Below are 14520 nucleotides of genomic sequence, written 5' to 3' on the forward strand. Positions count from 1 at the left end.
AAAAATGCAAATTTAGGCATTTTAAAATGAGAAATATAGAGCTATGTTGTGATCTGTTGCAAAATTACTTTAATGGAGGAAGGATTCTATATCTGTTGCTGCTGAAAGTGATGTTTTTTCATACCTGTGATTTGCATTGTGGTAAAGTTTGAAAGCTACAATTAGAGATCTTTATTGTTCTTGACAAATTTGGATACAAAGTTTGAATTACAATAGAATTTCTATGGGTAGAAGTTTGAACTTTCATGAGATTTTATTGTTTGAACTTGCTGTTCTCACACATGGATACATTTAATAACTTTACACTGGCAAAGTGACAGGATTTTTTTCCTCCATTCCTGAAACCTATTTCTCATTTCAGATATGTATGCTTAAAGTACAATTACTGGGGGTTTTTTTGTTGATCTTCTACTGGAGGTGAAATGTTTTGTTTAGCTTTGTTGAATAGCCTGACTGTTAAATTTGGCTTTTGAAAAAAAGAACAAAACCAACAACCAGGTTCTGTACTGAATATTTGATTTTCTACTTGACATCTTTACTTTGCAACCCCATGTAATTTTCACTTGATACCTTTCCCCATCTGTATGCTTTACAGCCATGTTTTTAATGCAAAGGCTTGGAAGTTTGGTCTCTATTGCGTGGACTAAGGCCTAAACAAATTAATGGTGATCTGCATCTCTATATTTAAGTGCCTTGAAGGACTTGAATGGGAAGGTGTTATGAGTTCCCTCTCTTTGAACATAATGGCCCTGGCAAAGTATCTCCAGTGGGATACCTAAAGCTGTAGGGGTTTTTTTGTCTCTTTTACTCTCTCAATTTCTCATATATCAAATAGCAATGATGACTGTCTTCTAGTGTTCAGGGAGTTATAAGAACATTTGAGGAATCCTTCCCCTGTAGAGAGGTGTGTGTGCTATGACACCATTACGAATCAACCTGGTAATCTTTTACCTGAACACCTAGGCTGGAAAGATCCACCTTTCTAACTTTAGTTGGATATTTAATCTGATGCATCTATTTAGTGGGAAAAAAAGAGCTTGTTTAATCCCATCCTAAGGTCAGTTTTTATCAGTTACTCTGTACAGCTGCTTTTTAGAAGTAATGGTAGATTGAACCTCCCTGATTAACTCAGCCTAGATACCCATTTTTGAAATAAAAAAAGTTAGATGGAAATGCGAGTTTGCACTTGTTTGAATTTGATTAATTTGGTGTTTGTTGCTTAAGTGCATCAATTAAGACTCGTTCTAACTATCTTTCATTTCTGATTATTTCTTCTTACCCTGAAAAGTTTAACGTGCATTGTTTCTTTTCTTCTCTTTTCCAGCACTGTGCGGAGGAGAGGAGAGTTTCTTGTGTGCCAGTGGGATCTGCATCCCAGGGAAACTGCAGTGTAATGGCTACAATGACTGTGATGATTGGAGTGATGAGTTCCATTGCAGTAAGTTTCCTAAATCTTGCAGTGTTCCACTGAAGCACTGAATCCATTCAGGGAAAGTGAGAAACTAAAGAAGGCTACTGGTACAGAATAGGAGCTTTGCATTGTATTGGTGTATATTGACATTCGGACTCTTTCCGTTGCCATCACATGTGTTCACCTTTGTTCACTCTGGCCACAGTATGTGTTTTTGATCTATCAAATTTTATGCCTGGATGAAGATTCTAAGATTCCTTCAAGGATCCAGTGGAAATTAGAAGTATTTTTGGGCATTTATTTTTTAAATGGATCAATAAAGTGCAACAGAAGAGCACTTCTGATAATAAATTGAAGATCTTTTTCCTAGTCTTTTGCACTGATTTTACAGCAGACGCAAAACCATCTGTTTAGCAAGTTCTCTTGGCCTCAACCATGGATGTGTTTTACTTAAATAAATCCCAGTATAGGGTGCAGTAGAAAACAAAAATGGATATACTTGTTTAATATCTGAATTTCTTATTTATTTCTCTGTGGTAGCATGTATTTTTAGAGCTCCTGTGTGTTTTTCTGTGTTGACAAAAACGTCATTGGACTACTAACACCTTTAGAAAAGCTGAGCAAATGTACAGTAGGAAAACAATGAAAAGGAAAATAAAAGAAAGAGAAAAGGATAATGTGGAACAATTACTAAATAGGGACTATAGTAGGACATGATGCCACAAATCAGTGCTGCGCATTCAGACTTTGGAAAATGTCAGACTTGGGGTTGAGTTCCAGACTGTGCAGTTTAGATTCACACCAAAAGATTTGTTCTTATCAGTGATTTAACAGCCTGGGCATTCCAAGACTCAGAAAGCTTCTTTTAAGGAAGTTCCTGATAGATTTTAGCTAGGATAGGCTGCAATTTCCTCCTGCTCTCAATATGAATGAGGCTAGAGCTTGCTTTTCCTTTAATAGCCTGCAATTTATTTAATGGAGGTTGATATAATTTTTGTTACATAAAAAATATTGTATGTGTTTATCTTTGAATTTTTCCTGTCAATGTTAAATTCAGTTCTTAATATAAACTAAAAAATTTAAAAATACCTATGAGATTCTGGCTCTCAAGTTCCATGAGAAATGGGAGAAGAAGAAATTAGTAATATAACAAGAAAAATATTACATTTTGAAAAAACAAGCATTACAAATTTCATGAGTTAAGATTACCTTTTAAAGAAAGCCTGTCTCTTACATGATACAGGGGTTATAGGCAGAGGATGTCTTTTTTTAGGATACTTGGTAAGATTTGGGGAGAGGGGGTGGAGATCAAATAAGGCCTTCTTACACAGCAGAAATAGCAAAACGGACAGAGGACTGACTTGCCTGAAAGCTTGTCTAATAAAAGATGCTGTGTTTCCTGCAGTCCTTGCCACACTCAAATCCTTAAATCACCTTATAGAATCATAGAATAATTTGGGTTGGAAGAGACCTTTAAACACCATCTAGTCCTGCAATGAACAGGGACATCATCAACTAGATCAGGTTGCTCAGAGCCCCGTCCAACCTGACCTCGAATGTTTCCAGGGTTGGGGCACCTACCACTCCTCTGGGCAACCTGTGCCAGTGTTTCACCATCCTCATTGTAAAAAATTTCTTCCTTATATCTAGCCTAAATCTCCCCTCTTTTAGTTTAAAACCATTACCCCTTGTCCTATCACTACAGGCGCTACTAAAAAGTCTGTCCCCATCTTTCTTATAAGCCCCCTTTAAGTACTGAAAGGCCGCACCTTCTCCAGACTAAACCACCCCAATTCTCTCAGCCTTTCTTCATAGGAGAGGTATTCCATTCCTCTGGACCCGCTCCAAGAAAATGTATGTTAAGACTGTTAGATTTTCATCAAATGAATCTTACTTCCCTGTGAGGAAGTTTGTATTCTTTCTGTTTACGCTGTCTGTGTGGGCCTGAGAGCTGCCATACCCTAAAGGACACTGCTGCAGCTACAGAGGTATGAATGTAAACAGGAATGGGAGTATGGATGGAAATTAAACACTAAAATTATCCAGAGGAAACAACATAGAAAAAAACAGCTTTGTTTCATTTGCATGAGAAACAATGGAAGCATAGAAACTGTCAGAGTTACAAACTGATCAGTAAGGATAAATGTTGCCAGAGTACTTCACGCTGTTGCATACTCAAAACAAGTAATGTTTAGAATTTTACTCTCAGATGGCTATTGTTCTGCTTACATGAAACTAGAACTTAAACTTGAACTTAATTTTCATTTAGTTTGGGGTTTTTGGTATTTACTGTTTCATGCCTTTTGTTCTTTTAAAGCTAAATTAGCTGTTGACTACAAACCTCATGGCTCAGCAATATTATTTTACTTGTGTCCTGAAACATTGTCCTTCGCATTGTGCTATAAATTCTGTTTGGACTTTCTAAAATGATGTGAAACTTTTAGAAAGTGTGAATACTTCTGTAGGGGAAAGGAAAGAAGTGATTCATGTTCAAAATCTAGAGTTGAAGTTGGTAAAGCCTTGAGAAACTTAAAGTTAGAGCACTCACCTAGGAGGTGGAACACTTGGCTGACATTGCTCTGGGGGGGTAGAAACCCCACTGCACCTTCTGGGAGAGTGCTGCACCTTTCAGCGTGTAATATACTCAAAAGGACACCCTTCTTTCAAAGTGGGACCACTGTGCAATCATGAACACAGGAGTCACACACCAAGAGAAGAGAAGCAAGCGGTAGCATGATTTTCTTGTTTAGTGGTTGAGCATCTCAGTTGAGGGGAGAGGCTTGTGTTCCAGTCCCTGCTCTTGGAGCTCTTTCTGTATGTTGTCCAGGAAAGAGCTCGTTTAAAATGGCCACTTAACCCAGTAAGAAAGGGCACAAAGAACTTCCTTGGTTCCAGTGGCATAGCTTCAATAGGAAGGAGAGATTGTCCACCCAGCTCTTCTGTATCCTGGCATTCTTCCTGGAAAAGTCAGATGTGAAGGAAAAGCCTAGAGGAAGGCAGTGAAACCTACTTCCCAACTGTATGTTTGTAATCAAAAGTTATTTCTAATGGGAACAGACACTACCAACTCTGTTTTCTCTTCTCCCCCCCTTTCCTAACTATAATGTAGATTCCATGTTTTTATTGAACCTGATATTATTCAAGCATTTTGGATATTCTCAGAGAATATTTATTCGGGCTTTACTGAAAGGTCTCATCCATGGAAAGAAAGGCTTAACCCACTTAGGCCTGACAATGCTAAGATTTCCTTCATGAGATGGCATCAGGCCAAATTCTAAGCTCAAAACTGTGTAAAGCATAAAGATAATTTGAAACCATTGTAACATCAAAGGCAGGCTCAAAAGTAGGTTCTGGGGATCTTGGTTTTGCTGTTAGAAGCTTCAGCTCCACCTAAGAGCCACATCAGGTACTCAAGACTGTCCTAGTAATCTAGTCAATGAAAGCCACAACCTTTCTCGAGAACTTTATGTGTATAAATTAATTAAGTACTTTCGTCCATATGTGTAACTAGGGCACTTTCTCCTCATGGTATTGACCAAAAAAGCAATTGGTAGGAACAGAATAAAAATATCTATAAATTGCTTTTGATTTTTCTTGTTCTCCATATTAGAGTCTAATAAACTGCTACACATTGAGTATTAATGCAGTCCTGTAAATTGTAGGGTATCTTTAGCTAATCTTGTTTTAGTCAATACATTCTAGTGTTTATAGTCTTTATGAATGTTCCAATGTAATTTCTTTTGTAGACTGCAGTGACGATGTATTTCGTTGCAACACGGGAAAATGCCTAAATTATACCTTTGTTTGTGATGGATATGATGATTGTGGAGACCTTAGTGATGAACAAAACTGTGGTAAATGAAAGTTTTATGCTTTTCTAAAGTCTTTAAGATAGTAGTATTGCCTAAGCCAACAATCTTTTTCTTTAAACTACTAAAAGAGTAATGTACCCTGCTGTTATTCTTTCTGGGCAAAGTAAAAACAGCTCACAAATTCTATACACAGTTTGAAAAGGCTTAAAAGAGAGTTCTGGGTTAATCCAAATTTTGCAGGTAGTGGTATTTTGAAGAAATATTCTGATTTGCAATTTGTTTTAAACTAATTCAAGATGTTATTTTCCTTTCTTGGTAATGACTGAATTTTACTGAGAATAAAGCAAACCATAAGAAGCTACACACTGGTGATGCCAACTGTTTTATAGCTGAAATGTTTTTACATAAGCTTCATACTGAACTTGTATTTCTTGATGATCAAATTCTATTTTTTTCAAATCCTGCTTTCAATGAGCTTTGCATGTTCTGCTTCGTTATATTTGTCTTTCTATCTACACTTAATTTTCATAGGAAAATACCGAAGTTTTGCCATAAAAAAGTAATCTTCACATGTAAATATTGGAAAAATTTGAAAGCCTTGTTTTTTCTAACTTTTGCTCATGGTATTACACCTGAGAAAAATTAAATACTCTAAAATCATTCTTTAAAAGTTAAAATATTATTTCTGACTTTGTTCTTTTGCTTTTCTAAGGAAAAGCACAGGGAATTTAAAAACTAAAAATCAAGGCACATTTTTTTTCTGAGATTTGTTTTATGTATCTTCTGCAAATGAAACATACTCTAAGATCTTTTACTACTTTTTGTCAGTTTTCATTGTTTTGTGTTTTCTTTTCATAAATGGTCTTTGATTAAAGACTTTTCTAAAGATTAATCTGACTCCTACTATTCCTACCTTGAGAAAGTTTTTTCCTATGTAAGATTTAAGATCTAACTTTTTGTACAGGCTATAAATGGGTTTCGTAGCAGATTTGGGAGACTTGACTGTACCTACACTCCCTATTTATTGTAGTGTAAAATCAGCCTGCTCAGAACGCTTTTTTAAATTTGTTGAAACATTTAGATGGAAAGAGTAAGATGAAGATTGGCATAATTTCTTTGTATATAATTCTTATGGAAAATTCTGAGTGTATGCAAAAAACATAGTTTCTGATTAAGTGCCAAATATGGCAGTTTAGAAACTTGGGTTGGTTTGGGTTTTTTTTTACTTCTTAGTAAAAAGATAAATGTAGGGAATGATTTTCTGATGGCAACTGAAAATCATTCCATGAGATGGGAAGCCAGAAGATCTTTTAATCTGCTTAATAAATCTTAGAAACTTGATTATTTGCAAATGGAACAATTGTGCACCTGAGAGAAGAAATGAGTGCATCACTATCTATATAGGCAATAGAATTCACAAGATATGTAACTAGCATCTGCAAAAAAATCTGCAGGTACAGAAAATGTCTTATTGTAATTTACTGATGCAAAATGGCTCATTAGTAAGAATGATTAGCTTGTAGGCATAGAACAATTGATCAATAATATAAATTATACAGATGTTAACTTATTATTCTTTTTTTTTCCTCAAATTTGCATTTTATTTAGATTGTAATCCAGTGACACATCATCAGTGTGGAGATGGGAGATGTATAACAGCTGATTGGGTATGTGATGGTGACCATGACTGTCTAGACAAATCAGATGAAATCAATTGCTGTAAGTTCCCTTAATTTCTAAATTAGTTTTTTCTTTCTTTAAAAATAATAAAAGTGTAAGATAAGTAGTATACTTATTACTTATAAGGTAAAACTATAAGTTTATTTGGTTTCAGAAGTTCACACTTGATAAATATTCCTTCTGGTGGACAGCTGCAGCAAATTACACATTTGTTGCCATTGTTGAGAAGTACCAGCATGGCCTTGTTAATTACAGAACTAGCTTTTTGTTAATTGTAATATTCCCATTAAAGAGTAATGAATAAATGTATATAACCCCTTAAACTCTAGGCATTCTGAGTTTGTGATAGCTTCCTGATGTGTATCTATGTGATCCATCACACCTTGTCAGAGTTTGGACTTCCAATGATGATGGTGTATATCTGCAAAACAACTATACTAGAATATTGCTGAGGTTGCAAAATCAAGTCTTGGGGAACTAGTACGTGTTTTAATGTGATTAATTTTCTCATAAGACATATGCTGCTTTTATTCTTGCTGGCATTCAGTGCTTGACCTTGCAGCTACTATCGTACAACTTTCCCTGAAATCTAAGAACCTAATCAGAATAAAGGAATGTAAGCAAGTGGGCAAAGAAAAGGTGACGATTTTTATATGAGTAAAAATGATGTGGGTTTTTTTTCTTGGAAAAGCTGAACCTTCACCTTAGCCTGTTGCTAATACCTGACACATATGGTTTCAGTCCCTGTAGTTAATGATCAGCACAGCTGTAGTCTATAGTCTATACCCTACATAGTATGAAAAATGGCTATTGACCTTCAGTGCTACGTAGTGTTATCAGCTCCTCCTAAAATAACTTCAAGATGATGTTCAAAGTAATTAAGGCCTTCATTAACTTAAGTTGATCAGATTATCGTCTTTTTTTTTTTTTTTTCTCTCTAGCATGTCATAGTCAGGGTCTGGTGGAGTGCAGAAATGGGCAGTGCATTCCTAGTGCATTCCAGTGTGATGGAGACAATGACTGTAAAGATGGAAGTGATGAAGAAAACTGCAGTGAAAGTAAGGATATCACTCATTTTACTCTTCTTACTATACTTACCATTGACTGCTTCGTTCTGAAATGCATTTAGCTAAAGCTGCCTGACATTTACTTTTTTTGCCTTTCAAATAACACTTGCTAAGGCTGGCTGGTGTCTGCTTTCACACAGGAAGTTGTAAACAGAGTTTTATTACTCCTTAAAAATATAAGAAGTTCAAGAAATGGAGGTGATATTTAGCACACTTTGGTTATCTGACATGATCAGTTGTTACTTGAAATAAATTAAATTGTCTGCAGCAATTAGAAGCTGCTACCACAGGAATCGGTGGTGTCTGAGGAGGAATTTTGTCATGAAAATTCTTTTTTCATCAGAACTTGGGAATCAGAGAAAGGATTTTTTCATAAGTAAACTAATGATTTAGTGTGACTAGGGGAAAACGTGTGAGAATGTAAGTTTTCAGAGCTACATAATAGCTGTCTCACAATGGATTGTATGAAATAAAAGGAAACCAGGCAGTTTCTTGAGCACCAGAACATGATTTCAGAAAGACTTGTGTCCTGTGGTACATTTTGATACTCAGAAAGAAATGGTGTCATGTTGTGATGGTTTCAGCGTCTGAAGGTCTTTGTCACATGCAATTCTCTTGTTTCTGATAAGATATAGGTTCAAATTGCAACCTTTCCTTCAATGCAAGAATTATTAATGTCTTTCATGAATTTTATTTTTAAAAATTAATTAACTTTATTTAGAAAACTCTAGTGCTGTCATATGTAGTAGCAATAGGGCAATCCTTTCAAAAGTTATTAGAGTAGAACAGACCTGTAATCATCAGATAAATACGTAGTGCGATTCTGTAAGCCCCATTTCTTTAGGAAACCAGTCTAGAAGAAATTCCTTCACAAGTGTGTCTACTCAATCCCTTCTGTTCATATTAAGTTCTCAGGATCTTCCTACTCCAATTTAAACATCTTCATTCCAAAAAATAACTGAGAAGTTGAAACACAGAAATTACTATTATACTTTTTCACAACTAATGCTGATGTTGCAAAAATGTCTTGCATGAAATTTCTTCCAGTTCTGACTGTGGCAATCTAAAAAAAATGAGGACCAAGTTTCGTCCTTAGTTCTGACTGTGCAATCTCACAAAATGCTCAGTTTTTGTTTTTCATCTTTCCTGATGTCCAACCTGAGTCTTATTCTATTAATTCCATGATCCTCCTTTTCTCTTGCTGATAATGAAACTATAATATTTAATATAAAAGAGATGAGGCAGGAGGATGAGATAAATTGCAAAGTACAAAACCATTTAGAGCATTCTATAAGCAACCATTTCAACTTTTAAAATTCACCCAATTTAAGCCTTTTAAATTAGTTTATCACAAGTAAAAGAGAATTTCACTGAAAACGTTGATGCATGATCTGGGCTAGAAGTCACTGATGTGTTTTGTTTTCACTGCTTTTTGCCTCTGTGGATGTTGAAGAGATGGTTAAAAATCTTTTTTTGTTAAGATGAACAGATATAGATTTAAGGATACTAAATGCAGAGGAATAGAATGGGGTGAGAATTATGTAGTCAATGATCTCACTATGTACTAAAAGATTTTTCCACTTAACATTAAACTGCTAAGCTTTTAAATATGAAAGTTTTCCTTGTTCTTATTATTCATTCTTCAATGTGCAAAAAGCTGTCTAATATTTTGCAATACTGTGTAAAGTTCTTCCTTTATGCAACCATATCCTATCTGTCCTAAATTTGCATGAGAAAAGGTAGGCAGAATTTGGACTTCATTTGGATTATTCCTCCTTAGTTCCTTGCAAAGTCCATGTAAAAGCAAGGCAGAATTTTGTTTGTAACTTTATCTTGTATTTCTTATGTATGTTGTTGATTTCAGCAACTACAGAAAATGTAGTAGGACATACACTTAATGCAGAGACTTCTCTGCTCTACAAATAAACAATTTGGATATTTCTAGAGAGGCACTAAAGTTAGGGCTGAAGTGATCTGGAATATTGGTTTTGTAACAAACACAGTAAATATGTGAAATCAGCACAGAAATTTGAGGTCAAGATGTAGTGACTTGCCACTTGCCTATATAAAGATACATGGACCTTGTGTAATAGTACAAGTGTATACATATAGGATTTACAAATAACCACTGCTTCATCTGTATTCAAATGAGGAAAATGGCCTCTGCTACATACCTTAAAGACATTTAAGGTATGGCATCTATTAACATTACTGCTATCATTCATTTTGTGACAATGGAAATCTAATATAGATGTACTTACATCTAGTTCTGTGATCCCTTCAAAAGACAGGGTAAAGTGTGTTTATAAAAATTCAGCATTAACTGCTAGGATCAAAAGAATCTACACTGTAGCACAGGGATTTTTAAGGAGTTGAGAAACTGTTCCACTGTGGGGTAAAAAGGAGTTGGAGCAAACTTTAAAAATTAATTTTAATGTAAAGATTTGTGATAGCTTTAGAAGCCAAAAGGTTTTCCCTACTTTTAAAGTTCATTTTGTAATCGGATGCACCTGTAAAATAAGACAGTCAATTGCTACAGCAAAAGAAAGTGCCTCCATTGCTTCAATATATAACATGTATGAAGGGAAGTAAAGCCACATAATTATGAATAGATATGCCTACATCATCAGTTCTTTGGGACAAGGTTGTTGTCAATGTCATTGAAACAAGACGTTTCTTCAGCATCTTCTATATGCCCAGTATAAGGATGCCATGATGGAATGATTAATGTTTGTGGATGGTAGTACACTAAATACTAAGCAATAGTTGCAATAAACCTTTTAAAAAAGGATGAGATGATAAAATCCAAACTGTTCAGTCACTGTGTACAGAATAGTAAATTAAATGACTGATTTTGCAAAAGTCATGTGGAAGAGAGAATTTAATGATTTGGAAGGAGCAATCATCACTATGAGACAGAGAGAAGTCCAGGAATTTTTCAGAGAAATTAACTGCCCAGGTAATGTGCTCAGAAACTTTTTGATGAAGTGTTGGTTTTAGTTATTCTGAATTCCATCTTTAGGACCATAGCCTTTTTGGGTTTCTTTTTGTTGCTGCTGCTGTTGTTGCTTGTTTTTTAACAAGCTAAAGGAGGACAATAAATCTTCAGCTCTGATGACCTTTCTTCAGGATGATTTTTATTGTCCACCAAAACAATCATAAAATGAGAAGCAGATCAACTGAATGGCATTGAAGAATAATTCCCAGAGAGTATTCTTTTTCAGCTAGGACCTATTGTTCCTTTTGAAATCTTATTTATAAGACTTTTCATACTCTGCCAGAGGATCATGGTAAATGACGTTCAGAGATGCATACCTCTCACTGAGAAACTGGGATATAAATTCTTATATTAAACATAAGGGTAAAGAAAAGTGATATCTGGACAGTGCTGCACACTTTTCTCCCTTACAATACTGCCTTACTGCTCTTGAAATGCTGTAGGGTACTTCTTCAGCTATGTAAAAGAAATAATTAATTGTAATGTAAACGCTGTATTTTCTCATCACTACACTCCAGTAATTTTTATTGGTCTGGTAAATAATTAGAATAGTAAATTTCTATCTTCCTCAGGTCAAATGCTCTGTCAGGAAGGAGACCAGAGATGTACTTCCTGTCCTGATCCCTGTGGAACTTCTCTCTGTGAGATAAGAAACAGCCAGACAAACTGCAGTAAGTAGGTCACATGCTTCATATTGTCACTGTTTTAGGGTGTTTTAGAGTATAATGAGGATACAGGGTAGGACACAGTAATTTAATACTTTATTTTACTAACACAAATGTGTCATGACTAAGTATTGAAAAGGGCAAAGTTGAAACAAAAGTTTCATCATAACTCTTGTTTATTTATATACCAGAAGATTCTCATAACATTTGACATTGAGATATTTTCCCTTCTGCGAATTTTTGGTATGTTCTTAATCGGTGTTTACAGTTGCACTTTTTCTTAACATTTAATGACATTTAGTGTTTACATAAATAAACAACATAGTGTAAGTGTAAGGCAGAAGCTATTGGTTTATTTTCAAACTATAAGAAAATATGGTGCTCTGTTTAGTAGACTGGAGAACTTTCAGCCTTTTATGAAGGAATAATTTTGATAATCAAACTGGCAAAGCTAGTATTCTTCTGACCAATACATATTGGAGAGGATTGGGGTCTTCAACACTGCCTATCTTCATTTCTATGTCCTGTACTATACCACTCCATGCAAGCCTCCTGTACCCACTGTACACTTGCTTCTGGGTAGCTCTCTTTCTCACTTGTGTGATGCAGCACTGTGAACTTCAAAAGAAGTATATTGGGCTAGGTTTTGCAACTGGGGCAGAACTGTATTCAGAATTATTCAGAATTAATTAAAACTTGGTGAAGTGTTAATACAGTCACATCACTTCAGGTCACCTTGGCATATGGGCAGATTTGCCTTCACTTACATATGGATGTGTAGACAGATCCTATAATTGCTTTGTGCTGAACAGTTATCTCTGCAAGGTATGGTCTGGTACTTTATAGTAGCTTCCTTGGATAACGTAAATTCCATTTAGGTTGGAATGGATATGGCAAGGTCAACTAGTCTAAACTCCACAGTCTCTCTAAAGTTGCAGCTGTCACCTGACACATTCATGCTGGGGCCTTTAGATGCTGCTAAAGTGAAGATATAAGATTGGGCATATATGCTTTACATGTGCTTCTATCAATGCTTCTAATTTTTTGAAAAAGGACAAGCATAAGTACCATGCATTAGAAGAAAGTTAGTTCACACCTTTAGTCAACTATTCTAAACTCCTGATCAAAGCAGTGCTAATTAAGTCATGTGGCCCATGACCTTGTGCAGCTGAGTTTCGAGTATCTCTGAGGACAGAGATTCCACAGTCTTCCTGGGAGACCTGTTCCAGTGCTAGGCCACTCTCATGGTAAAAACCTTTTTTCCATATATGTAACTGGAGTTCTCTGTGTTACAACTTTTGCCTCTCATCCTTTACATCTTCCCATTAGGTAATTTTTAACAGCAATGAGATCTCTCTTTAGCCTTCCTTTTTGAAGGCTGAACAAACCCTCTTTTCCCAACTTTTGCCTGTAGATCATGTGATCCAGTTCCCTAATCTTCTTGGTGGCCCTCCACGGACCTCATTCCAGTATGCTGATGTCTTTCATGAATTGGGGAGCCAAAAACAAGGACACAATACTCCAGTTGTTATGCACCATTGCTGAATAAAAGGGAATGACAGCCAGTCATCTTGTCAGAGACGGCAATCAGATTAATCAGGCATGATTTTCCCATGATAAATCTATGCTGCCTCTTCCCAGTCACCTTTTTTATTTCATGTGTGGACATATTTTCCAGAAGGAACTGGTCCATAGTCTTCCTGAGGACTGAGAATAGACTGACTAGACTGTAGTCCCCTGGCTACTCCTTCTTGCCCTTCCTAGAGATGGATGTGATATTTGCCTTTTATCAGTCATCAGGTGCCAGGGTTGCCATGATCTTTTGAAGATGATAGAAAGCAGCCTTACAATGACATTCCTCAGTGGAAACTGAAGCAGAAAAGACATTGAGTACCTTGGTCTTTTCTGTGTCCCTGGTCAGTAGTTCCCCTGCGCCAGTGAGTAGCAGACCCACAATTTTCTTATGTTTCCTTTTGCTGCCAATGTACTAAAGAGGCCTCCTTCTTGCCCTGCTCAGTGGTTTCAACTGTAGTTTTCAACTGGCTGAGCTTTGGCTTTTCTAACTCCCTTCTCATATGCTCGAGAAATGTCTCTACATTTCTCTACAATTAAGTACTCTGTCTCCTTTTCTGTATATTTCTTTTTTGAATTTGAGCTTGGTCAGGAGATCCACGTTCAGCCAAGGTGGCCTTATGCCACGCTTGCTTCACTGGATTTGCATTGGAATGTAGTTCTGCTGTGCTCTGAGGAGGCTCTCCTTTAAGACTAACTTGCTGTCCTTCAAGCCGGTATCAGCATGATTAAAACTCTCACAAGTACCAGCGTCTGCAATCATGAGTCACCTTCCAGCTCTCTGAAGAAGGGTTCATCTACCCCCTCCTTTTGCTAAGGTGGTCTGCAGCAGATGCCTACTATGTATATCACCTGTGTAGGTCTGTCCTCTAATCCATATCCATAACCAAACTATTCAGGTGAGAAGGAGCCTTCTAAGGTGATTGGAGTAGTCTGTTGTGAACCAAACCATTATTCTCCCCCGAGAAATATTTAGAAAGGGTTATGAAATGGGAAGGGGGGTATCCATCTAACACAAAACTAATAGAAGACACTTCACTTTTTAAAATCTTTTAAATTATTTTTAAAATTTAAACTTAATCAATTCTTTTTCTGTTGAAATCTTGGATATCTTCATTGAATTATCTCAATCATTTTCTCCTCTGTGTCTTGCAATTACGGTCAGATATTATCTCCCATGAGAAGTTGTCTACCTCCTGGTGAAAAGGAAGCAATATATCTTGGGATGCACACACTAATCAAGGAGAAATCAAACATGAGATATCACAACAGATCAAATAACTTTGATTGTTGACCACACCTGCAGTTCCTGCTG

At 36.1% G+C, this 14520-nt stretch overlaps 1 protein-coding gene across 1 annotated transcript in view; it reads left to right on the forward strand.

Annotated features, from left to right (window-relative positions):
* CORIN (corin, serine peptidase) overlaps positions 1-14520 on the forward strand; it is a gene marked incomplete at its 5' end in the record, with an annotated part of 96447 nt that overhangs the window by 38093 nt on the left and 43834 nt on the right. Inside the window, 5 exons of the mRNA XM_010291485.1 lie at positions 1325-1438; positions 5158-5265; positions 6832-6942; positions 7845-7961; positions 11541-11639. Coding sequence (XP_010289787.1) covers positions 1325-1438; positions 5158-5265; positions 6832-6942; positions 7845-7961; positions 11541-11639 — 549 coding nt within the window. The remainder of the gene's footprint in view (positions 1-1324; positions 1439-5157; positions 5266-6831; positions 6943-7844; positions 7962-11540; positions 11640-14520) is intronic.

The sequence above is a fragment of the Phaethon lepturus genome, unplaced genomic scaffold (genome assembly GCF_000687285.1).
Source record: "Phaethon lepturus isolate BGI_N335 unplaced genomic scaffold, ASM68728v1 scaffold7150, whole genome shotgun sequence".
In the NCBI taxonomy this organism is placed as follows: domain Eukaryota; kingdom Metazoa; phylum Chordata; class Aves; order Phaethontiformes; family Phaethontidae; genus Phaethon; species Phaethon lepturus.